General features: G+C 43.7%; 1 protein-coding gene across 4 annotated transcripts; it reads left to right on the forward strand.

The window, feature by feature from the left end:
* Window positions 1-1,640: 1,640 nt before the first annotated feature.
* Window positions 1,641-24,135, forward strand: LOC139383861 (legumain-like). 4 transcript variants are annotated; one of them, XM_071128443.1, is made up of 14 exons: window positions 1,641-1,733; window positions 2,091-2,242; window positions 12,085-12,182; window positions 13,894-13,975; window positions 14,171-14,253; window positions 14,513-14,588; window positions 15,086-15,148; window positions 15,328-15,394; window positions 17,399-17,517; window positions 17,753-17,842; window positions 21,359-21,562; window positions 21,831-22,001; window positions 23,264-23,331; window positions 23,889-24,135. In XM_071128443.1, the coding sequence occupies exons 2-14, from the start codon at window positions 2,102-2,104 to the stop codon at window positions 23,926-23,928; spliced, it is 1,302 nt and encodes a 433-aa protein (XP_070984544.1). In that variant the 5' UTR covers window positions 1,641-1,733; window positions 2,091-2,101; the 3' UTR covers window positions 23,929-24,135. The 4 variants fall into 4 exon arrangements, with proteins under 4 accessions (XP_070984544.1, XP_070984545.1, XP_070984547.1 ...); XM_071128444.1 differs by having other exon boundaries at window positions 1,651-1,727; XM_071128446.1 differs by having other exon boundaries at window positions 1,678-1,727; window positions 2,096-2,242.
* Window positions 24,136-25,310: the final 1,175 nt, after the last annotated feature.

A 25,310-nucleotide genomic window follows, 5' to 3' on the forward strand; every position in this document is an offset into this window, starting at 1 on the left:
AGTGTATTTATCCCTGTCTCTCTGTGCCAGTGTATTTATCCCTGTCTCTCTGTACCAGTGTATGTATCCCTGTGTTTCCTGTCTCTCTGTACCAGTGTATTTATCCCTGTGTTTCCTGTCTCTCTGTACCAGTGTATTTATCCCTGTGTTTCCTGTCTCTCTGTGCCAGTTTGTCTCGTATTTCCAAGCCTACCAGTGGTTTTCCCGGTTTCCTGCTTTTCCTTTTTGTCTCCTTTTGCTAGTCCTCCCGGTTCTGACCCTTGCTTGTTTCTGGACTCTTGCCTGACCATTCTGCCTGTCCTGACCTCGAGCCTGCCTGCCCTTCGGTATCTCCTGAATTCTGAACAGGTTTTGACCTTTTTCCTGTCCATGACCATTCTCTTGCCGACTCCCTTTTTGGATTTACTAAACATTTAAGACTCCAACCAGTTGACTCCTGTGTCTGCATCTGGGTCTCGCCTTGTGTCATGATACAAATAATGCTTTTAATTATATTTTTATGTCACAAGATCTGTGGTTCATTATGTTTCGAACATGTCACAAGGAAGATCTGTGGTTTATGGTGCGCCTCACTGTACCATTTCTGCTGAACATTCAGAAATGGGTCACAAGACCGTGTCAATAAAGGAAGTTAATGAGAGACCGAGAGAATTACACCTGGAATCATATTTCTATATATTGTGCACTTCAGTGTTATTTGGGTGACTTATAAAACACTAGTGACTAAATGAAACTCCCTTTGCAGTTATCCAAACATGTAAACAGTACTGTTTTTTTTTTAAAATGCATCCATATTGCTCAATGCATAAGTCTTCCTCGTGAAATGAATAGCAAGCTTTATCAAAATTGTTACTGTAGAATAAACTAATTCAGAAAATCTACATTTAACACAATAGATGAGTCACTATGTGTGGGGGAAAAAGACAGTGGTGGAAAGTATTTAAGTAGTACTTATTAGTAGTACGTACTTTTGGGGGGAGTACCTGTACTTTACTATTTATATTTTTGACAACTTTTACTTTTATCTCACTACGTTTCTAATGAAAATAATGTACTTTTTACTCCATACATTTTCGCTGACACCCAAAGTACTCATTACATTTTGAATGCTTAGCAGGACAGGAAAATGGTACAATTCACGCACTTCTCAAGAGAACTTCCCTGGTCATCCTGATCTGGTTGACTCACTAAACAAATGCATCGTTTGTAAATGATGTCTGCCTGTTGGGAGTGTGCTCCCGGCTATCTGTAAATAACAAAAACAAAACGTCTGGTTTGCTTAATATAAGCAATTTTTTATTATTTGTACTTTTACTTTTGATAATTAAGTACCAAATACGTTTTAGACTTTCTAAGTAGTATTTTACTGGGTGACTTCCTAGTCATTTCCTATTAAGAAATCTATACTTTTACTCAAGCATGACAATTGGGTACTTTTTCCACCACTGAAAAAAAGACCGTATCATCAAAAACAGGAATAAGTCATGTTTTTATCAGAGAATACGAGACAGCACATGACTTTGTATCATGTGTTTAAAACGTAGACTCATTTATCAAATCATGCCCCGCCTTCCCCGCTTTGGGGCCATCTGATTGGCTGTCCAGCAAATCCTGACTGTTTTTTTTTTTTCCAACACTGTGATTTGCATAAAAATCCTCTCCCTGATGCAACGGCAACAAACGTTACCGGAGGCTTCCTGACAACAACTAATAACTAACAAAAGAAGGTAAAGGTAATCAAACTATGTTTTACTTTTCGATGATACCTCAAATGTAGCTAACTTTGTTGTTATGTTCAGTGTTGTAAAGGGTTACTGTAGATTTGCTTCAGTTAATCTTCTGTAAATGAATGGTGTAACTAACCGCTTAGCTTACCTAGCAAATGTTGGCAGCCATAGGATCGACAACGGCACGTTTGTATTGGTTTTGCTACTTGGCTCAACTGTAAACAGTCGCAGCTTTTGGACAATTTTCTTTTAAATACAAAAGTGTTTAATATAATCTTTAACATTTTCAAGACCGTGTGGGCAGAAAAACATAAACATTTAGCTAGTAACTTGCTATGCAGTGATGATGCCTTTTTTTCCCAGGACAGAGGATCATGTTTACATCGACCCTAGCCCTTCTGGGCCTCAGTCTGGGACTTGTGGCTAATGCTTTCCCCACACAACAGTCTGAAAACGGGAAGAACTGGGTGGTGATTGTCGCTGGCTCCAATGGCTGGTACAACTACCGACACCAGGTAAGAGTGAAGTTAACCGGGTACATTTTGGAAATCTGTTAATGTACACTTGACTTTATCAGTTGAGTGAGTCATTTGTTGCAATCTTTTACCATGATTACATCCCAAACGGCTCCCTGTTCCCTGTATAGTGCACTACTTTTGACAAGGGCATATGTATTACACTATGAAGGGGGGAAATGGGGCTATTTGGGACATGTATTTTACCAATTTAACTTTATCTGCCTAGACTTAAAGGTCACATTCCATTTTTATTGATAAGAGGGACTAGACGTGTATGTAGCTGTAATTGGCCACTATATTACTAATGTAGCCAGTGCTTTTTAACATTTTATGAAGCAGTGACTCACTCCCACCTGCATTTACAAATTACCTAGCATTGACTCGTACCGGTATATAGCCTTGCTATTTTTATTTATTTTATATATTATATTTAAATATTCTTAATGAACTCTTTCTTGAGCTGTACTGTTGGTTAATTAAGGGCTTGTATAAGCAGGCATTTCACAGTAAGGTCTAACTAAACCTGTTGGTTAATTAAGGGCTTGTATAAGCAGGCATTTCACAGTGAGGTCTAACTAAACCTGTTGGTTAATTAAGGGCTTGTATAAGCAGGCATTTCACAGTGAGGTCTAACTAAACCTGTTGGTTAATTAAGGGCTTGTATAAGCAGGCATTTCACAGTAAGGTCTAACTAAACCTGTTGGTTAATTAAGGGCTTGTATAAGCAGGCATTTCACAGTGAGGTCTAACTAAACCTGTTGGTTAATTAAGGGCTTGTATAAGCAGGCATTTCACAGTGAGGTCTAACTAAACCTGTTGGTTAATTAAGGGCTTGTATAAGCAGGCATTTCACAGTGAGGTCTAACTAAACCTGTTGGTTAATTAAGGGCTTGTATAAGCAAGCATTTCACAGTGAGGTCTAACTAAACCTGTTGGTTAATTAAGGGCTTGTCTAAGCAAGCATTTCACAGTAAGGTCTAACTAAACCTGTTGTATTTGGGCGCATGTGGCAAATAAAGTTACATAATAATTTGTAAACCTACTCATGTGCCTCTCAATCAATAACCCCTCATTCTCAATCACATCCAGATCATCAAATGGATAGATGCTGTGATTGATTATTTGAGTTTTACCTGATTTTTGTTGACTGACTGGCTGTGTTCCCAGCTACTGCTCTGTATTTAGCAGTAGACTGACTGTTCCCAGCTACTGCTCTGTATTTAGCAGTAGACTGACTGGCTGTGTTCCCAGCTACTGCTCTGTATTTAGCAGTAGACTGACTGTTCCCAGCTACTGCTCTGTATTTAGCTGTAGACTGACTGGCTGTGTTCCCAGCTACTGCTCTGTATTTATCAGTAGACTGACTGTGTTCCCAGCTACTGCTCTGTATTTAGCAGTAGACTGACTGTTCCCAGCTACTGCTCTGTATTTAGCAGTAGACTGACTGTTCCCAGCTACTGCTCTGTATTTATCAGTAGACTGACTGTGTTCCCAGCTACTGCTCTGTATTTAGCAGTAGACTGACTGGCTGTGTTCCCAGCTACTGCTCTGTATTTAGCAGTAGACTGACTGACTGTGTTCCCAGCTACTGCTCTGTATTTAGCAGTTGACTGGCTGTGTTCCCAGCTACTGCTCTGTATTTATCAGTAGACTGACTGGCTGGCTGTGTTCCCAGGTACTGCTCTGTATTTAGCAGTAGACTGACTGGCTGTGTTCCCAGCTACTGCTCTGTATTTATCAGTAGACTGACTGACTGGCTGTGTTCCCAGCTACTGCTCTGTATTTATCAGTAGACTGACTGTGTTCCCAGCTACTGCTCTGTATTTATCAGTAGACTGACTGGCTGTGTTCCCAGCTACTGCTCTGTATTTAGCAGTAGACTGACTGTGCTCCCAGCTACTGCTCTGTATTTATCAGTAGACTGACTGACTGGCTGTGTTCCCAGCTACTGCTCTGTATTTAGCCGTTGACTGACTGTTCCCAGCTACTGCTCTGTATTTAGCAGTAGACTGACTGTTCCCAGCTACTGCTCTGTATTTAGCAGTAGACTGACTGTTCCTTAGCTACTGATCTGTATTTAGCAGTAGACTGACTGTGTTCCTTAGCTACTGATCTGTATTTAGCAGTAGACTGACTGTGTTCCCAGCTACTGCTCTGTATTTAGCAGTAGACTGACTGTTCCCAGCTACTGCTCTGTATTTATCAGTAGACTGACTGTGTTCCCAGCTACTGCTCTGTATTTATCAGTAGACTGACTGTTCCTTAGCTACTGCTCTGTATTTATCAGTAGACTGACTGTTCCCAGCTACTGCTCTGTATTTATCAGTAGACTGACTGTGTTCCCAGCTACTGCTCTGTATTTAGCAGTTGACTGACTGACTGTTCCCAGCTACTGCTCTGTATTTAGCAGTAGACTGGCTGTGTTCCCAGCTACTGCTCTGTATTTAGCAGTAGACTGACTGTGTTCCCAGCTACTGCTCTGTATTTAGCAGTAGACTGGCTGTGTTCCCAGCTACTGCTCTGTATTTAGCAGTAGACTGACTGACTGGCTGTGTTCCCAGCTACTGCTCTGTATTTAGCAGTTGACTGACTGTTCCCAGCTACTGCTCTGTATTTAGCAGTAGACTGACTGGCTGTGTTCCCAGCTACTGCTCTGTATTTAGCAGTAGACTGACTGTTCCCAGCTACTGCTCTGTATTTAGCTGTAGACTGACTGGCTGTGTTCCCAGCTACTGCTCTGTATTTATCAGTAGACTGACTGTGTTCCCAGCTACTGCTCTGTATTTAGCAGTAGACTGACTGTTCCCAGCTACTGCTCTGTATTTATCAGTAGACTGACTGTGTTCCCAGCTACTGCTCTGTATTTAGCAGTAGACTGACTGACTGTGTTCCCAGCTACTGCTCTGTATTTAGCAGTAGACTGACTGGCTGTGTTCCCAGCTACTGCTCTGTATTTAGCAGTAGACTGACTGACTGTGTTCCCAGCTACTGCTCTGTATTTAGCAGTTGACTGGCTGTGTTCCCAGCTACTGCTCTGTATTTATCAGTAGACTGACTGGCTGGCTGTGTTCCCAGGTACTGCTCTGTATTTAGCAGTAGACTGACTGGCTGTGTTCCCAGCTACTGCTCTGTATTTATCAGTAGACTGACTGACTGGCTGTGTTCCCAGCTACTGCTCTGTATTTATCAGTAGACTGACTGTGTTCCCAGCTACTGCTCTGTATTTATCAGTAGACTGACTGGCTGTGTTCCCAGCTACTGCTCTGTATTTAGCAGTAGACTGGCTGTGTTCCCAGCTACTGCTCTGTATTTATCAGTAGACTGACTGTGTTCCCAGCTACTGCTCTGTATTTAGCAGTTGACTGACTGTGTTCCCAGCTACTGCTCTGTATTTAGCCGTTGACTGACTGTTCCCAGCTACTGCTCTGTATTTAGCAGTAGACTGACTGTGTTCCCAGCTACTGCTCTGTATTTAGCAGTAGACTGACTGTGTTCCCAGCTACTGCTCTGTATTTAGCAGTAGACTGACTGTGCTCCCAGCTACTGCTCTGTATTTATCAGTAGACTGACTGACTGGCTGTGTTCCCAGCTACTGCTCTGTATTTAGCCGTTGACTGACTGTTCCCAGCTACTGCTCTGTATTTAGCAGTAGACTGACTGTTCCCAGCTACTGCTCTGTATTTAGCAGTAGACTGACTGTTCCTTAGCTACTGATCTGTATTTAGCAGTAGACTGACTGTGTTCCCAGCTACTGCTCTGTATTTAGCAGTAGACTGACTGTTCCCAGCTACTGCTCTGTATTTATCAGTAGACTGACTGTGTTCCCAGCTACTGCTCTGTATTTATCAGTAGACTGACTGTTCCTTAGCTACTGCTCTGTATTTATCAGTAGACTGACTGTTCCCAGCTACTGCTCTGTATTTATCAGTAGACTGACTGTGTTCCCAGCTACTGCTCTGTATTTAGCAGTTGACTGACTGTGTTCCCAGCTACTGCTCTGTATTTAGCAGTAGACTGGCTGTGTTCCCAGCTACTGCTCTGTATTTAGCAGTTGACTGACTGACTGGCTGTGCTCCCAGCTATTGCTCTGTATTTAGCAGTTGACTGACTGTTCCCAGCTACTGCTCTGTATTTAGCAGTTGACTGACTGTTCCCAGCTACTGCTCTGTATTTAGCAGTTGACTGACTGTTCCCAGCTACTGCTCTGTATTTAGCAGTTGACTGACTGTTCCCAGCTACTGCTCTGTATTTAGCAGTTGACTGACTGTTCCCAGCTACTGCTCTGTATTTAGTAGTTGACTGACTGTGTTCCCAGCTACTGCTCTGTATTTAGCAGTAGACTGACTGGCTGTGTTCCCAGCTACTGCTCTGTATTTAGCAGTTGACTGACTGTTCCCAGCTACTGCTCTGTATTTAACAGTTGACTGGCTGTTCCCAGCTACTGCTCTGTATTTAACAGTTGACTGGCTGTTCCCAGCTACTGCTCTGTATTTAGCAGTTGACTGGCTGTTCCCAGCTACTGCTCTGTATTTAGCAGTTGACTGACTGTTCCCAGCTACTGCTCTGTATTTAGCCGTTGACTGACTGTTCCCAGCTACTGCTCTGTATTTAGCAGTAGACTGACTGTGTTCCCAGCTACTGCTCTGTATTTAGCAGTAGACTGACTGGCTGTGTTCCCAGCTACTGCTCTGTATTTAGCAGTAGACTGACTGGCTGTGTTCCCAGCTACTGCTCTGTATTTAGCAGTTGACTGACTGGCTGTGTTCCCAGCTACTGCTCTGTATTTATCAGTAGACTGACTGTGTTCCCAGCTACTGCTCTGTATTTAGCAGTAGACTGACTGTGTTCCCAGCTACTGCTCTGTATTTAGCAGTAGACTGACTGTGCTCCCAGCTACCGCTCTGTATTATCAGTAGACTGACTGACTGGCTGTGTTCCCAGCTACTGCTATGTATTTATCAGTAGACTGACTGTTCCCAGCTACTGCTCTGTATTTAGCAGTAGACTGACTGTTCCTTAGCTACTGCTCTGTATTTAGCAGTAGACTGACTGTGTTCCCAGCTACTGCTCTGTATTTATCAGTAGACTGACTGTTCCCAGCTACTGCTCTGTATTTAGCAGTAGACTGACTGTGTTCCCAGCTACTGCTCTGTATTTAGCAGTAGACTGACTGTGTTCCCAGCTACTGCTCTGTATTTAGCAGTAGACTGACTGTGTTCCCAGCTACTGCTCTGTATTTAGCAGTAGACTGACTGTGTTCCCAGCTACTGCTCTGTATTTAGCAGTAGACTGACTGTGTTCCCAGCTACTGCTCTGTATTTATCAGTAGACTGACTGTTCCTTAGCTACTGCTCTGTATTTATCAGTAGACTGACTGTTCCCAGCTACTGCTCTGTATTTAGCAGTTGACTGACTGACTGTTCCCAGCTACTTCTCTGTATTTAGCAGTAGACTGGCTGTGTTCCCAGCTACTGCTCTGTATTTAGCAGTAGACTGACTGTGTTCCCAGCTACTGCTCTGTATTTAGCAGTTGACTGACTGACTGGCTGTGTTCCCAGCTACTGCTCTGTATTTAGCAGTTGACTGACTGACTGGCTGTGCTCCCAGCTATTGCTCTGTATTTAGCAGTTGACTGACTGTTCCCAGCTACTGCTCTGTATTTAGCAGTTGACTGACTGTTCCCAGCTACTGCTCTGTATTTAGCAGTTGACTGACTGTTCCCAGCTACTGCTCTGTATTTAGCAGTTGACTGACTGTTCCCAGCTACTGCTCTGTATTTAACAGTTGACTGACTGTTCCCAGCTACTGCTCTGTATTTAGCAGTTGACTGACTGTTCCCAGCTACTGCTCTGTATTTAGCAGTTGACTGACTGTGTTCCCAGCTACTGCTCTGTATTTAGCAGTTGACTGACTGTGTTCCCAGCTACTGCTCTGTATTTAGCAGTTGACTGACTGTGTTCCCAGCTACTGCTCTGTATTTAGCAGTAGACTGACTGGCTGTGTTCCCAGCTACTGCTCTGTATTTAGCAGTAGACTGACTGGCTGTGTTCCCAGCTACTGCTCTGTATTTAGCAGTTGACTGACTGGCTGTGTTCCCAGCTACTGCTCTGTATTTATCAGTAGACTGACTGTGTTCCCAGCTACTGCTCTGTATTTAGCAGTAGACTGACTGTGTTCCCAGCTACTGCTCTGTATTTAGCAGTAGACTGACTGTGCTCCCAGCTACCGCTCTGTATTATCAGTAGACTGACTCACTGGCTGTGTTCCCAGCTACTGCTATGTATTTATCAGTAGACTGACTGTTCCCAGCTACTGCTCTGTATTTAGCAGTAGACTGACTGTTCCTTAGCTACTGATCTGTATTTAGCAGTAGACTGACTGTGTTCCCAGCTACTGCTCTGTATTTAGCAGTAGACTGACTGTGTTCCCAGCTACTGCTCTGTATTTAGCAGTAGACTGACTGTTCCTTAGCTACTGCTCTGTATTTATCAGTAGACTGACTGTTCCCAGCTACTGCTCTGTATTTAGCAGTTGACTGACTGACTGTTCCCAGCTACTTCTCTGTATTTAGCAGTAGACTGGCTGTGTTCCCAGCTACTGCTCTGTATTTAGCAGTTGACTGACTGACTGGCTGTGTTCCCAGCTACTGCTCTGTATTTAGCAGTTGACTGACTGACTGGCTGTGCTCCCAGCTATTGCTCTGTATTTAGCAGTTGACTGACTGTTCCCAGCTACTGCTCTGTATTTAGCAGTTGACTGACTGTTCCCAGCTACTGCTCTGTATTTAGCAGTTGACTGACTGTTCCCAGCTACTGCTCTGTATTTAGCAGTTGACTGACTGTTCCCAGCTACTGCTCTGTATTTAGCAGTTGACTGACTGTTCCCAGCTACTGCTCTGTATTTAGCAGTTGACTGACTGTTCCCAGCTACTGCTCTGTATTTAGCAGTTGACTGACTGTTCCCAGCTACTGCTCTGTATTTAGTAGTTGACTGACTGACTGACTGTGTTCCCAGCTACTGCTCTGTATTTAGCAGTAGACTGACTGGCTGTGTTCCCAGCTACTGCTCTGTATTTAGCAGTTGACTGACTGTTCCCAGCTACTGCTCTGTATTTAGCAGTTGACTGACTGTTCCCAGCTACTGCTCTGTATTTAGCAGTTGACTGGCTGTTCCCAGCTACTGCTCTGTATTTAACAGTTGACTGGCTGTTCCCAGCTACTGCTCTGTATTTAACAGTTGACTGGCTGTTCCCAGCTACTGCTCTGTATTTAGCAGTTGACTGACTGTTCCCAGCTACTGCTCTGTATTTAGCAGTTGACTGACTGTTCCCAGCTACTGCTCTGTATTTAGTAGTTGACTGACTGTGTTCCCAGCTACTGCTCTGTATTTAGCAGTAGACTGACTGGCTGTGTTCCCAGCTACTGCTCTGTATTTAGCAGTTGACTGACTGTTCCCAGCTACTGCTCTGTATTTAGCAGTTGACTGACTGTTCCCAGCTACTGCTCTGTATTTAACAGTTGACTGGCTGTTCCCAGCTACTGCTATGTATTTAACAGTTGACTGGCTGTTCCCAGCTACTGCTCTGTATTTAGCAGTTGACTGACTGTTCCCAGCTACTGCTCTGTATTTAGCAGTTGACTGACTGTTCCCAGCTACTGCTCTGTATTTAGCAGTTGACTGACTGTGTTCCCAGCTACTGCTCTGTATTTAGCAGTAGACTGACTGGCTGTGTTCCCAGCTACTGCTCTGTATTTAGCAGTAGACTGACTGGCTGTGTTCCCAGCTACTGCTCTGTATTTAGCAGTTGACTGACTGGCTGTGTTCCCAGCTACTGCTCTGTATTTATCAGTAGACTGACTGTGTTCCCAGCTACTGCTCTGTATTTAGCAGTAGACTGACTGTGTTCCCAGCTACTGCTCTGTATTTAGCAGTAGACTGACTGTGCTCCCAGCTACTGCTCTGTATTTATCAGTAGACTGACTGACTGGCTGTGTTCCCAGCTACTGCTATGTATTTATCAGTAGACTGACTGTTCCTTAGCTACTGCTCTGCATTTATCAGTAGACTGACTGTTCCCAGCTACTGCTCTGTATTTATCAGTAGACTGACTGTGTTCCCAGCTACTGCTCTGTATTTAGCAGTTGACTGACTGACTGTTCCCAGCTACTGCTCTGTATTTAGCAGTAGACTGGCTGTGTTCCCAGCTACTGCTCTGTATTTAGCAGTAGACTGACTGTGTTCCCAGCTACTGCTCTGTATTTAGCAGTAGACTGGCTGTGTTCCCAGCTACTGCTCTGTATTTATCAGTAGACTGACTGTGTTCCCAGCTACTGCTCTGTATTTAGCAGTTGACTGTTGCTACTGCTCTGTGTGACTGTTCCCAGCTACTGCTCTGTATTTAGCAGTTGACTGACTGTGTTCCCAGCTACTGCTCTGTATTTAGCAGTAGACTGGCTGTGTTCCCAGCTACTGCTCTGTATTTAGCAGTAGACTGGCTGTGTTCCCAGCTACTGCTCTGTATTTAGCAGTAGACTGGCTGTGTTCCCAGCTACTGCTCTGTATTTAGCAGTAGACTGACTGACTGGCTGTGTTCCCAGCTACTGCTCTGTATTTAGCAGTAGACTGACTGACTGGCTGTGTTCCCAGCTACTGCTCTGTATTTAGCAGTTGACTGACTGACTGGCTGTGCTCCCAGCTATTGCTCTGTATTTAGCAGTTGACTGACTGTTCCCAGCTACTGCTCTGTATTTAGCAGTTGACTGACTGTTCCCAGCTACTGCTCTGTATTTAGCAGTTGACTGACTGTTCCCAGCTACTGCTCTGTATTTAGCAGTTGACTGACTGTTCCCAGCTACTGCTCTGTATTTAGCAGTTGACTGACTGTTCCCAGCTACTGCTCTGTATTTAGCAGTTGACTGACTGTTCCCAGCTACTGCTCTGTATTTAGCAGTTGACTGACTGTTCCCAGCTACTGCTCTGTATTTAGCAGTTGACTGGCTGTTCCCAGCTACTGCTCTGTATTTAACAGTTGACTGGCTGTTCCCAGCTACTGCTCTGTATTTAACAGTTGACTGGCTGTTCCCAGATACTGCTCTGTATTTAGCAGTTGACTGGCTGTTCCCAGCTACTGCTCTGTATTTAGCAGTTGACTGACTGTTCCCAGCTACTGCTCTGTATTTAGCAGTTGACTGACTGTTCCCAGCTACTGCTCTGTATTTAGAAGTTGACTGACTGTTCCCAGCTACTGCTCTGTATTTAGCAGTAGACTGACTGACTGTGTTCCCAGCTACTGCTCTGTATTTAGCAGTTGACTGACTGTTCCCAGCTACTGCTCTGTATTTAGTAGTTGACTGACTGTGTTCCCAGCTACTGCTCTGTATTTAGCAGTAGACTGACTGGCTGTGTTTCCAGCTACTGCTCTGTATTTAGCAGTTGACTGGCTGTTCCCAGCTACTGCTCTGTATTTAGCAGTTGACTGACTGACTGGCTGTGTTCCCAGCTACTGCTCTGTATTTAGCAGTTGACTGACTGTTCCCAGCTACTGCTCTGTATTTAGCAGTTGACTGACTGACTGTGTTCCCAGCTACTGCTCTGTATTTAGCAGTTGACTGACTGTTCCCAGCTACTGCTCTGTATTTAGTAGTTGACTGACTGTGTTCCCAGCTACTGCTCTGTATTTAGCAGTAGACTGACTGGCTGTGTTCCCAGCTACTGCTCTGTAAAGTGACATAATACATTCTAACTCCTCCCCCTCAATTAATCTGACCGTGTGATTAGTGGGGGTGACTTGTTGCCTTACATTACACGATTAGTTTATTTCGTGTCCTCCCCCTCCCTAGGCCGACGCCTGCCATGCGTACCAGATCGTCCACAAGAATGGCGTTCCTGACGAGCAAATTGTCGTGATGATGTATGATGACCTGGCGACCAATGAGCAGTGAGTATTCTATTTCTGTTGTCCACCTTGTCTGCTTAGGTGTTCACCTTTTTTAACAAGGGTTGCTGTAATCCATTATATATTGTCATGACGGACTACACATGGTCCGTTCCAGGATTATAAATGACGACGATCCGATCTACTCTTCAGATTTAGCCAGCTTCAGTCTGTTTTTATTATGGGTTGGCTCTGCAATATTTGCATTCCTGAGATGAGAGCAGAGCATATGTTATCCTTGTGTTGGGTGCACGATGGACCTAAAACATCTCCTCATAGTGCTGTGGCAAACAGGCGGCAGCCAGGCTCTGTGGTTCTATGCTCCACTCGGGCTCTCGCAGCGGTCTAAGGCACTGCATGTCTGTGCAAGAAGTGTCGCTACAGTCCCTGGTTCGAGTCCAGGCTGTATCACATCCGGCTGTGATTGGAAGTCCCGTAGGGCGGCGCACAATTGGTCCAGCGTCGTCCGGGTTTGGCCGGGGTAGACATTCTAAATAAGAATGTATTTTCTTAACTGACTTGCCTAGTTAAATAAAAATAAAAACATTTTATTAACTGACTTGCTGCCAGACACACCATCCAGTAGCCCTATGGACTCTGGTCAAAGGTTATTCACAATAAAATGGAGTAGTGTAGCATTTGGAAGGTGGGCCGTTTTTAGAGGCTCACTGAGACACCGTTGACTCTTCGGTCACAAGGATCTAATTTAGCTGGGAATTATGGTGCCCGGGATAGGCCATGAGGTTCAGGGTTTAAGATGGAAGACAATTCTCTAATGAAAATAATGTTCTCTCTTGTCCAGTAGCTAGTAGCAACATCAGCCATTGGTTAATTCATACGCAGGTATTGGAACCGCTCATGTCAATGACTGACACACATTTGAAATTGTGCTTGTCTTACTGTAATCACTAGATGGTCATATTGACCTACTTTGACGCAGACTGTGTCTTAATATAGGTAAAAATCTAATGTTCTCATATAGATATATTTTGTTTTACTGTACAACAATGCCGTTTTTGTTTCATTGGTCCTGTAATATTTTCCTGCATCGAGTTGCTGCTGGGATGTACTCTTCCAAGTTACACTTAAAGTCTGAATCGAAAAAACGAACAGAATCATGTGATGCTTAGGTTTCTGTGTGAAACAGTTTTTTCAGTATCTGAATGTGTTTTGAATTTGACTACTGTAGGAAATGATGATGATGATGTGATTCCTGCCATTGGAGGGTAGTGCTTCTACACCTGCATTGCTTGCTGTTTGGGGTTTTAGGCTGGGTTTATGTACAGCACTTTGAGATATCAGCTGATGTACGAAGGGCTGTATAAATACATTTGATTTGATTTAGAGGAAGTGATACTGGGGTTTTAATAAAGAACCCTTTTTGTCATTGCTCTATGGTGATAATTCCAAACTGTCACCCACAATGCCATTCTCTTACAGTGCTAATGTGTATTGTGATAGAATGCATGTCTTGCCAAGACTGTAGACCACAACATTTTGCATTTGTCTTACTGTTATATCAGAAATGTCTTCTGCTCAGTTCTCAAACACACAAGCACAGGGTAGGCACATTACTAGCTGTTGGGTGGCGTAAAATGCCTTGGTGGTGGGGGGGGTGTCCCCTGTAGGTTTTTTGGTCATATAATAAATCGTATGGCCTGTTTCCTCCAGGGCACGTATCTGATTCAGGTTATCTACCCTCTTTGTTTTTCAGAAACCCCACCCCAGGGGTGGTGATCAACCGACCCAATGGGACAGACGTCTACAAGGGAGTCCCCAAAGACTACACTGGAGACGTGAGTGGAAGGAAAATTGAAAATTTCAAATGCTTTAATAATATATATATTACTTTAAAAAATTGTCAGTGCTAATATCATCACACAACAATCAATGCTTTATACAGTACTGTTTCAAGTTATTCAAGTTGTGAACATGGATCTCAAGTCAGGAAACTGTCCTCAGTGCCTGTTCTCTGACTGTGTACCTTACAGGCTGTTACCTCTGACAACTTCCTGGCTGTGCTGAAGGGTGACTCAGCCAATACTAAGGGGGGTTCTGGGAAAGTGCTGAAGAGGCAAGTGATTGGGGGGGGGGCAGGTTGTAATATCATAGGATTACCACAGTAGGGTGAAAGTTATTCCAGAACTTTTAAGGTAGTCTTCTAAAATGAAATGAAAATCATTGTTACAACAACATTGTTATAAAGTTCCATTGAGAACCTTCCCTGGAAAAACAGACTCAGTTTGAAAATGGGGATTGTGTCATATCTTTCAGTTCAAATGAAAAACACCTGGCTTATCAACTTAATATATTTTTTTACTTCCTGTTGGCAGCGGTCCCAACGATCATGTGTTTGTGTACTTCACTGATCATGGAGCTCCTGGGCTGCTGGCCTTCCCCAATGACGACGTAAGCATTTTTACATGTCCTGCTCGTCTACCAGGGGTTATTTTATTTTCTTTCGGAACACCTTGCTCGTTCTGGCCAAAAGTAGTGCTACTGTAAAAGGATATGATTTCAGACAGCGCCTTCCTTTTCTGTCCATGGATGGCTGGATGAATGACCTAGGTCTGCTCTCTGTGAAATAGAAAGCTGCCATGTGTTTCAACTAACATTCAGAACAGTTTATGAGTTAGGGTTATGGGAAAAAAATATATATATCATATTTTAAGCCTGGTTGAATAAACCTTATGTTCTGTCACTCAGCAGAAAAGTTGTGGCAGAGACTGAGTCACTGAACAAGACAAGGAGTACTCCTCCCACAATGCCTTGGGCAACCTAGGATCTTGTGACTGACTCTTGTGGCTCTACCTCATGGGGTCTAGTGCTTCTTTTGTTTTAAAGTGAATGTACTGGAAGAAAAACAGAAATGAAACTATATTTATGAAATGTTTGTTTTTCTACAGCTTCATGTTGCCGACCTCATGGATGCCGTCAACTACATGCATGAGAACAAGAAATACGGGAAGGTGTGGAAGTTAAACCTGTTATTGTTTGTGGATGTGGAGCGTCAATCACATGTTGATTTAATTATTTTTTTATTTTTTTTTAAATTTAAAGACAAGTTATTTAGAGTTGATAGTCCGGATGATAGTTTCCCCTGACTGACTGGACTTGTTGTTTTCATTGATCTTCTCTGCTCTCGCAGTTAGTGTTCTATATCGAGGCCTGTGAGTCGGGATCAATGATGACCAAGCTGCCTGCTGACATCAATGGTGAGTTACGCTGCGCTTCAACATCACAGGGAACTATCCCGAAACGCTGATGGTAAAGAACGGGTTCAACATCACAGGGAACTATCCCGAAACGCTGATGGTAAAGAACGGGTTCAACATCACAGGGAACTATCCCGAAACGCTGATGGTAAAAAGTTCAACAACGGGAACTATCAACTGATGGTAAAGAATCACAGGGAACTATCCCGAAACGCTGATGGTAAAGAACGGGTTAATGATTAACGGTATCGGGGGGGTGTGTTCAAGATACTCTTGACCGCTCTTTGACCAGCCAGGTCACCAGTGGTACAAGTCAATATTTGACGTCCATGTCGGGTGATGATGTGGAAACCGGCCACTAGGGGCAGCAATGAGCGCTGTTATCTTCAAGTAGGTTTCAGTGAGCATCTGGCGCCAAAGGTTGCATGTTTCACTCCAATGATGGAAAGTTGTTTTTAAAATATATATTTTTTTTTTAACCCATAAACATTTGAAAGTTAATACCTAACCTTAAAACATTTGGCGTTAATGCCTAAGCTCAATCTTAAGCACAAATTTTGATGTTTGAGAAACATGGATAAATCTCTAATTCTGATGTGAGACTGTAAATGATGCTGACAATTACATTGGCGCTTCCATCAATTTATCTTCAAAAATTTAAAGCTGATCCAGTAAGTCTGACAACTCCCATACAGGTTAATGTCTTTCTGAACAGGGCTGTTTTTGACTGCTCACTAAATCATGCTCTGAACTTTCCCCTAGGTACATATCTAGGATCATCTCTCCCAATCTTAACTTTAACCATTAGTGGGGGAAATGCAAAACTGACCCAAGATCAGCGTCTAGGAGCAATTTCAACCTACTTCCCAAAATCAGCCCTTGGTCTGTTCAGACGGCCAATTAAGTAGAAACGGGTCACGTGTACATAAGTCTTCATACAAGCAGATGACAGCAACATTGTGTTGGAGTTGTTTATTGTCACTGTGTGAAAAGACCTTAAGGAGAGATGGTCTGTGTCAGACCCTTGGTGATTGTCATGCTCTGCGCCACGGGCCATGTAGATCCTAGTCTCCCTAGTCTCCTGTCTGGACTAGATCCTAGTCTCCTGTCTGGACTAGATCCTAGTCTCCTGTCTGGACTAGATCCTAGTCTCCTGTCTGGACTAGATCCTAGTCTCCTGTCTGGACTAGATCCTAGTCTCCTGTCTGGACTAGATCCTAGTCTCCTGTCTGGACTAGATCCTAGTCTCCTGTCTGGACTAGATCCTAGTCTCCTGTCTGGACTAGATCCTAGTCTCCTGTCTGGACTAGATCCTAGTCTCAAGCTGTGGTGGAAAAAGTACCCAAATCTCATACTTAAGTAAAGGTAAATATGCCTTAATAGAAAATGACTCCAGTAAAATCCTACTTGAGTAAAAGTATTTGGGTTTTAAATGTACTTAAGTATCAAATGTAAATACTTAAATATATTTAAGTAAGTAAAATTCCTTTATATTAAGCAAACCAGACGGCACTGTTCTTTAAATGTATTTTATTTGTTTTACAAATAGCCAGGGGCATGCTGCAACCCTCAGACATCACTTACAAACGAAGCATGTGTTTAGTGATTCTGACAGATCAGAGGCAGTAATGACCAGCGACGTTCTCTTGATTACTTGTTTCATACTAGACCATTTTCCTCTCCTGCTAAGCATTCAAACTGTAACAAGTACTTGGTGTCAGGGGAATGATTTTATTTTTTACCCCCCCCAAAAAACAAAAACAACTTAAGTAGTATTTTGACTTTACATTACTGGCCTTGAGTGACCGACATCCCATAATGTTGTATTGTTACCCACAGGCATAAGTCTTCATTGTCTACCGTACGACATTAAAACATGTATATTTTGTTGTGTATAATAAATCAAGCTATAGATTTCCAATTGTGATGGTGTATAAGCAGTGTCCTGGATCCATAGACCTCGTTTTAACCCTCTCACCGTGTCTGCATCTCTCTCTCCTTCAGTGTATGCCACCACAGCAGCCAACTCTCATGAGTCGTCCTATGCCTGTTACTATGACGATAAGCGGGAGACATACCTGGGGGACTGGTACAGCGTCAACTGGCTGGAGGACTCTGATGTGGTGAGTCTGGTACAGTGTTAACTGGACACAAAACGTAAACGATGACCTCGATTTAACCACAAGTCTTTACCAGATTTTGTGTTTCTGTCGAGGAAACGACTGCTGTTGACATGTTGGATATAGCCGTTACGCCAATGTTTTTTTTTGTCTCAAAATTAAAAGGAGCAGAACATCTTTTAGCCACACACACTCACTTTCTCTTTGTATAATGTCTTTCCCCGACTGTTGTTCCCAGGAGGACCTGAGCAAAGAGACCCTGATTAAACAGTTCAAGATCGTCAGGAGCCACACCAACACCAGCCACGTGATGCAGTTTGGGAACAAGGTGAGGTTAGCTAACTGTAGTTATCTAGACTCTGACCCGTATGAAGGAGGTTAGCTAACTAGTTCTCTGTTCTCTAGTCTCTGACCCGTATGACGGAAGTTAGCTAACTGTAGTTCTCTGTTCTCCAGACTCTGACCCATATGATGGAGGTTAGCTGACTGTAGTTCTCTAGACTCTGACCCGTATGACGGAGGTTAGCTAACTGTAGTTATCTAGACTCTGACCCGTATGACGGAGGTTAGCTAACTGTAGTTATCTAGACTCTGGCCCGTATGACGGAGGTTAGCTGACTGTAGTTCTCCAGACTCTGACCCGTATCAAGGAGGTTAGCTGACTGTAGTTATCTAGACTCTGACCCGTATGAAGGAGGTTAGCTAACTGTAGTTCTCTGTTCTCCAGACTCTGGCCCGTATGACGGAGGTTAGCTAACTGTAGTTCTCTGTTCTCCAGACTCTGACCCGTATCAAGGAGGTTAGCTGACTGTAGTTATCTAGACTCTGACCCGTATGAAGGAGGTTAGCTAACTGTAGTTCTCTGTTCTCCAGACTCTGACCCGTATGACGGAGGTTAGCTGACTGTAGTTCTCTGTTCTCCAGACTCTGACCCATATGATGGAGGTTAGCTGACTGTAGTTCTCTAGACTCTGACCCGTATGAAGGAGGTTAGCTGACTAGTTCTGTTGTCTAGACTCTGACCCGTATGACGGAGGTTAGCTAACTGTAGTTCTCTGTTCTCCAGACTCTGACCCATATGATGGAGGTTAGCTGACTGTAGTTCTCTAGACTCTGACCCGTATGAAGGAGGTTAGCTGACTGTAGTTATCTAGACTCTGACCCGTATGAAGGAGGTTAGCTAACTGTAGTTCTCTGTTCTCCAGACTCTGACCCGTATGAAGGAGGTTAGCTAACTGTAGCTCTCTGTTGTCTAGACTCTGGCCCGTATGAAGGAGGTTAGCTAACTGTAGCACTCTGTCTAGTCTCTGACCCTTATGACGGAGGTTAGCTAACTGTAGTTCTCTGTTCTCCAGACTCTGGCCCGTATGGAGGTTAGCTAACTGTAGTTCTCTGTTCTCCAGACTCTGACCCGTATGAAGGAGGTTAGCTGACTGTAGTTCTGTTCTCCAGACTCTGGCCCATATGGAGGTTAGCTAACTGTAGTTCTCTGTTCTCCAGACTCTGACCCGTATGGAGGTTAGCTAACTGTAGTTCTCTGTTCTCCAGACTCTGACCCGTATGAAGGTTAGCTGACTGTAGTTCTCTGTTCTCCAGACTCTGGCCCGTATGGAGGTTAGCTAACTGTAGTTCTCTGTTCTCCAGACTCTGACCCGTATGAAGGAGGTTAGGTAACTGTAGTTCTCTAGACTCTGACCCGTATGAAGGAGGTTAGCTAACTGTAGTTCTCCAGACTCTGGCCCGTATGAAGGTTAGCTAACTGTAGTTCTCTGTTCTCCAGACTCTGGCCCGTATGGAGGTTAGCTAACTGTAGTTCTCTGTTCTCCAGACTCTGACCCGTATGAAGGAGGTTAGGTAACTGTAGTTCTCTAGACTCTGACCCGTATGACGGAGGTTAGCTAACTGTAGTTATCTAGACTCTGACCCGTATGACGGAGGTTAGCTAACTGTAGTTCTCTAGACTCTGACCCGTATGAAGGAGGTTAGCTAACTGTAGTTCTCTAGACTCTGACCCGTATGAAGGAGGTTAGCTAACTGTAGTTCTCTGTTCTCTAGACTCTGGCCCGTATGACGGAGGTTAGCTGACTAGTTCTGTTCTCCAGACTCTGACCCATATGAAGGAGGTTAGCTGACTGTAGTTCTCTAGACTCTGACCCGTATGAAGGAGGTTAGCTGACTGTAGTTATCTAGACTCTGACCCGTATGAAGGAGGTTAGCTAACTGTAGTTCTCTGTTCTCTAGACTCTGGCCCGTATGACGGAGGTTAGCTAACTGTAGTTCTCTGTTCTCCAGACTCTGACCCATATGATGGAGGTTAGCTGACTGTAGTTCTCTAGACTCTGACCCGTATGAAGGAGGTTAGCTAACTGTAGCTCTCTGTTGTCTAGACTCTAGCCCGTATGACGGAAGTTAGCTAACTGTAGCTCTCTGTTGTCTAGACTCTGGCCCGTATGAAGGAGGTTAGCTAACTGTAGTTCTCTGTTCTCCAGACTCTGACCCATATGATGGTTAGCTAACTGTAGTTCTCTAGACTCTGGCCCGTATGACGGAAGTTAGCTAACTGTAGCTCTCTGTTGTCTAGACTCTTGCCCGTATGAAGAAGGTTAGCTAACTGTAGCTCTCTGTTGTCTAGTCTCTGACCCTTATGACGGAGGTTAGCTAACTGTAGTTGTCTGTTCTCCAGACTCTGGCCAGTATGGAGGTTAGCTAACTGTAGTTCTCTGTTCACCAGACTCTGGCCCGTATGGAGGTTAGCTAACTGTAGTTCTCTGTTCTCCAGACTCTGACCCGTATGAAGGTTAGCTAACTGTAGTTCTCTGTTCTCCAGACTCTGGCCCGTATGAAGGAGGTTAGCTAACTGTAGTTCTCCAGACTCTGGCCCATATGGAGGTTAGCTAACTGTAGTTCTCTGTTCTCCAGACTCTGGCCCGTATGAAGGTTAGCTAACTGTAGTTCTCTGTTCTCCAGACTCTGACCCGTATGGAGGTTAGCTAACTGTAGTTCTCTGTTCTCCAGACTCTGACCCGTACGAAGGAGGTTAGCTAACTGTAGTTCTCTGTTCTCCAGACTCTGACTCGTATGAAGGTTAGCTAACTGTAGTTCTCTGTTCTCCAGACTCTGACCCGTATGAAGGTTAGCTAACTGTAGTTCTCTGTTCTCCAGACTCTGGCCCGTATGAAGGAGGTTAGCTACCTGTAGTTCTCTGTTCTCCAGACTCTGGCCCGTATGAAGGAGGTTAGCTAACTGTAGTTATCTGTTCTCCAGACTCTGGCCCGTATGAAGGAGGTTAGCTACCTGTAGTTCTCCAGACTCTGACCCGTACGAAGGAGGTTAGCTAACTGTAGTTCTCTGTTCTCCAGACTCTGACCCGTATGAAGGTTAGCTAACTGTAGTTCTCTGTTCTCCAGACTCTGACCCGTATGGAGGTTAGCTAACTGTAGTTCTCTGTTCTCCAGACTCTGGCCCGTATGAAGGTTAGCTAACTGTAGTTATCTGTTCTCCAGACTCTGACCCGTATGAAGGTTAGCTGACTGTAGTTCTCTGTTCTCCAGACTCTGACCCGTATGAAGGTTAGCTAACTGTAGTTCTCTGTTCTTCCGACTCTGACCCGTATGAAGGTTAGCTAACTGTAGTTCTCTGTTCTCCAGACTCTGGCCCTTATGAAGGAGGTTAGCTAACTGTAGTTCTCCAGACTCTGGCCCATATGAAGGAGGTTAGCTAACTGTAGGTCTCTGTTCTCCAGACTCTGGCCCGTATGAAGGAGGTTAGCTACCTGTAGTTCTCTGTTCTCCAGACTCTGGCCCGTATGAAGGAGGTTAGCTAACTGTAGTTCTCTGTTCTCCAGACTCTGGCCCATATGAAGGTGATAGCCTTCCAAGGTAATGTCAATGCCAAGCCTGCCCCCCCCATGACCCTGCAGCCCGTAGAGGACCCAGACCTGACCCCCAGCCCTGACGTACCCCTGGCCATCCTAAAGAGGAAACTGATGAGGACCAATGACCTCTCTGCAACCAAGAAATACTTCAGCCAGATTACGTCAGACCTCAAGGTAACGGACAGGAAATGCGTATACTTTTTAACTTTTCTTGTAATCTATGCTCTTTTGTTTTTCAAATGAACCTGGGATGTATTTAATTGGGAACACCGTAACAAACTGAAAACCAGTGTTCCTCAATGAAGTTCAGACTGTTTCGCTCTGGTCGTGTCTAATGAACATGACCCAGACTTTATCATCAGGTGCTTCTGTTAGTTCATAAGGACTTGGAGAACTTTGGTGATTTAAAAAAATAATTTTTACATGTATTTTTCCCCACTAGGTGCGTGAGCTGCTGGCAGAGACCATGCGCAGGGTTGTAGAGACGGTGACAGGAGAGGAGATCATGACCCAGAGGGTTCTGAGTGCCAAGCTGGATCTGACCCAGCATCAATGCTACCAGGCTGCTGTTAACCACTACAAGATACGATGCTTCAACTGGCATATCACTGAGGTACAGTCCTGTCTGCCAAATGTATTTAGAAGACCAGTTTAATTATAATTAATCACTTCACAGGAACTCAACCTAGAGCGGTCCATGGTACCATCTATGACACGGCCCCAGCACAGAACTCTCTTTAACATTTTTTTTAATCATTTATTTGAAAAGGGACAGATACAATGGCACTATTGACGCCATTTGCATACACAAGTCCGACACACTATTTTAAGCCTTCATTTATTTCAGGGTTTGTCTCCCAGTTGGTTTGTGGTACTGTCGGTTCCTGTCTCTGTTGCGTCGATCTACTTCTCTTCCCCAGACTGTTACCCTGTACTACAGAGACTGGGTACCATAAATACTGTCGGTTCCTGTCTCTGTCGATCTACTTCTCTTCCCCAGACTGTTACCCTGTACTACAGAGACTGGATACCATAAATACTGTCGGTTCCTGTCTCTGTCGATCTACTTCTCTTCCCCAGACTGTTACCCTGTACTACAGAGACTGGATACCATAAATACTGTCGGTTCCTGTCTCTGTCGATCTACTTCTCTTCCCCAGACTGTTACCCTGTACTACAGAGACTGGATACCATAAATACTGTCGGTTCCTGTCTCTGTCGATCTACTTCTCTTCCCCAGACTGTTACCCTGTACTACAGAGACTGGATACCATAAATACTGTCGGTTCCTGTCTCTGTCGATCTACTTCTCTTCCCCAGACTGTTACCCTGTACTACAGAGACTGGATACCATAAATACTGTCGGTTCCTGTCTCTGTCGATCTACTTCTCTTCCCCAGACTGTTACCCTGTACTACAGAGACTGGATACCATAAATACTGTCGGTTCCTGTCTCTGTCGATCTACTTCTCTTCCCCAGACTGTTACCCTGTACTACAGACTGGATACCATAAATACGGCGCTGAGTAAGAAACTCACAACCGTCAAAAGCATTTTTTTTTTTTTTTACAGGCCGATTTTTAGTGTTTACTGTTAAACTCAGTCCCCCCCCCCTGTCCCCCTCACATGACCACAGGCTTTTAAAAAAAACTTTACACAGAATGACAGACACTTCTGTACGGGACATGTGGAGGAAGTAGAAACATTATGACTTGTATGTACTTTCCATTTTGAAACGGTGTACTGTAAGTCTCTCCCCCCCCCCCCCCCCCCCCCAGTATGGCTCAGAGAACGGTGTACTGGTCGTCGTCGCCCCCCCCAGTACGGCTCAGAACGGTGTATATAGAAGTTGTGATGTTTGTTCTTGTGTTGCAGTATGAGTATGCTCTGCGACACCTGTATGCCCTGGTCAACCTGTGTGAGGGAGGATACCCAACAGACAGGTACTGTACCAGTCCCAATGCTGAGTCTGAAATGTCTCCCTAATATAGGGAAGGGGTTCTCAAACTGTTTTTTGTGGACCTGGGGAACCCTTTTGTGATTGCAAGTTTATCAGGGACCCAATGATCAGAATATAAATGTTTTTTTAAATTGTTTTAAAAAAAATCATTTTTATAAATGTGTATACAAGGAGTTAAGGCAGTCTAACTTTGGCTGTGTGTTGCCAGACGAACCAAGCCTCTGGCCCAGGGAAGGAACATTTTTTACAGGCCCTTCTCTTAGCATCAGAGAAAAGGCTGCAATTTATACACACTTTTCCATGAGGAAGAAGGAACACTGCAGTTTTAAAGCTTAAATTACAGTGCATTTATGTTTTTAAAGGAAATATATAATTGGTGAAGTGTGGATACTTGTAGGCTGAATGGTGAATGATGAGGACTTCTACTTTAACGCTATCGACGTCAAGACGAGTTGGCAGTGTATTAATATATTTAGTTTTTAATTTCCAAGGGAGCTACTTCCATAGGCTAATCATGTCAATGTTTGTCACCCTGCTCAGTATCCTGATGGCAATGGAGAGCGTGTGTCACTTCAACTAGACGGATCTTTCTGAATGAACACCCCCTTTCGGATCAGGTTGCTGTGCCTCCACACAGGCGGGTCTGAGACGACGAGTCTTCTCTTTGCACTGACAAGGAATCAAGTTTGACAAAACTTTGTTTTGTTTTTTCACACTGCTATACCACTTTTTTTACATGTTTGATTTTAAACTTTTATTCCCTGGATTTATTGAGACCTTTTAAAAATGTTTTTAATTTTTTATGATGAATTGTATGATCACTGAGCGTTTTGTTTTGTTTTACGACTCTGATTTTTTTTATGAAGATTTTGATTTTTGCATTCAGTTTTCTCCCTCTGGTGCAGTGGTGTCTGAAATTTCGTGGGTATACTGTAATTTTGCAAAACTGCCCTCCTAGTGAAGGAAAGGCACATTGTGTGAAATTCTATGAGAAACGGTGACCTGCACTCTGAATTACCTAAAATGATGAAACCCATATTGGTCTTTCAGTCAGGCTAACCTAAGCGTTACTGTAGAAGTAGGCTAATAGATAAATTAGATAAATAATAAATTAGACTGTCATAGACTCAAATTCACAGGTTTCATATTCCCCCCCTCCCTTCCTGCACTTTTTAATAGAACAATTTATTTCGTTTTTCCAAGTCCATAACAATGCTTAAACCACATCAAAGACTACTTTTGGGGGGGAGGAGGAGGAATCTAAGAAATGTAGATTTTGAGTGTAGCTAACCTCTTAATGAATGTGCTCAGGCACCTAGCACGGTTTGGTTAGTGATGTTTCTGTAGCCACTGGATTGCTCTCCGTCTGCCAGGGAGGCATAGCTAGCTTAACGTTTTTAAATTGAGACGGTTTCTGTGAACCATGTCTTTCCATCTACCAGGAGACTGTTGGGGGCCTGTCATCAGCATCGATATATATATTTTTTTTTCCCCCTCTTCATTAATTGTTTGATACCCGGACATTTTACTTCATATTATGAGGCATGTCTTACCTTGACTCAAACTAGCCTCTAGCCACAATCTCATAAACATGGAGGAAATAATTGGGTTCTATTTGATTTGCTTTGTTTGTCCAGCAGACAAGTTATAGTAGCAACCATGATACATTTAAAAATTATATTAAAAAAAAATTTAACAGATTTCTGTCCCTGAAAACGTGTGCATGTGCGGTGGTGCGCATTTTTAGATTGGTGATATTATTATTATTATTATTATTATTATTTTAAACCTTCGCATGTAGGCAGTGTGCATGTTGACGCACCGACAATGTGATAGAATGTGTCGATTAATTTGATTATTTTATCAGCCTTATTAATTGATACGGCATATACCCTCCACTACTTTGATAAGCATCGGGGCGATTTAAGAAGTGAGTATAGGCAATGCCCATAAAAATGGGTT

This window comes from Oncorhynchus clarkii, chromosome 25, assembly GCF_045791955.1.
Source record: "Oncorhynchus clarkii lewisi isolate Uvic-CL-2024 chromosome 25, UVic_Ocla_1.0, whole genome shotgun sequence".
Classification (NCBI taxonomy): domain Eukaryota; kingdom Metazoa; phylum Chordata; class Actinopteri; order Salmoniformes; family Salmonidae; genus Oncorhynchus; species Oncorhynchus clarkii.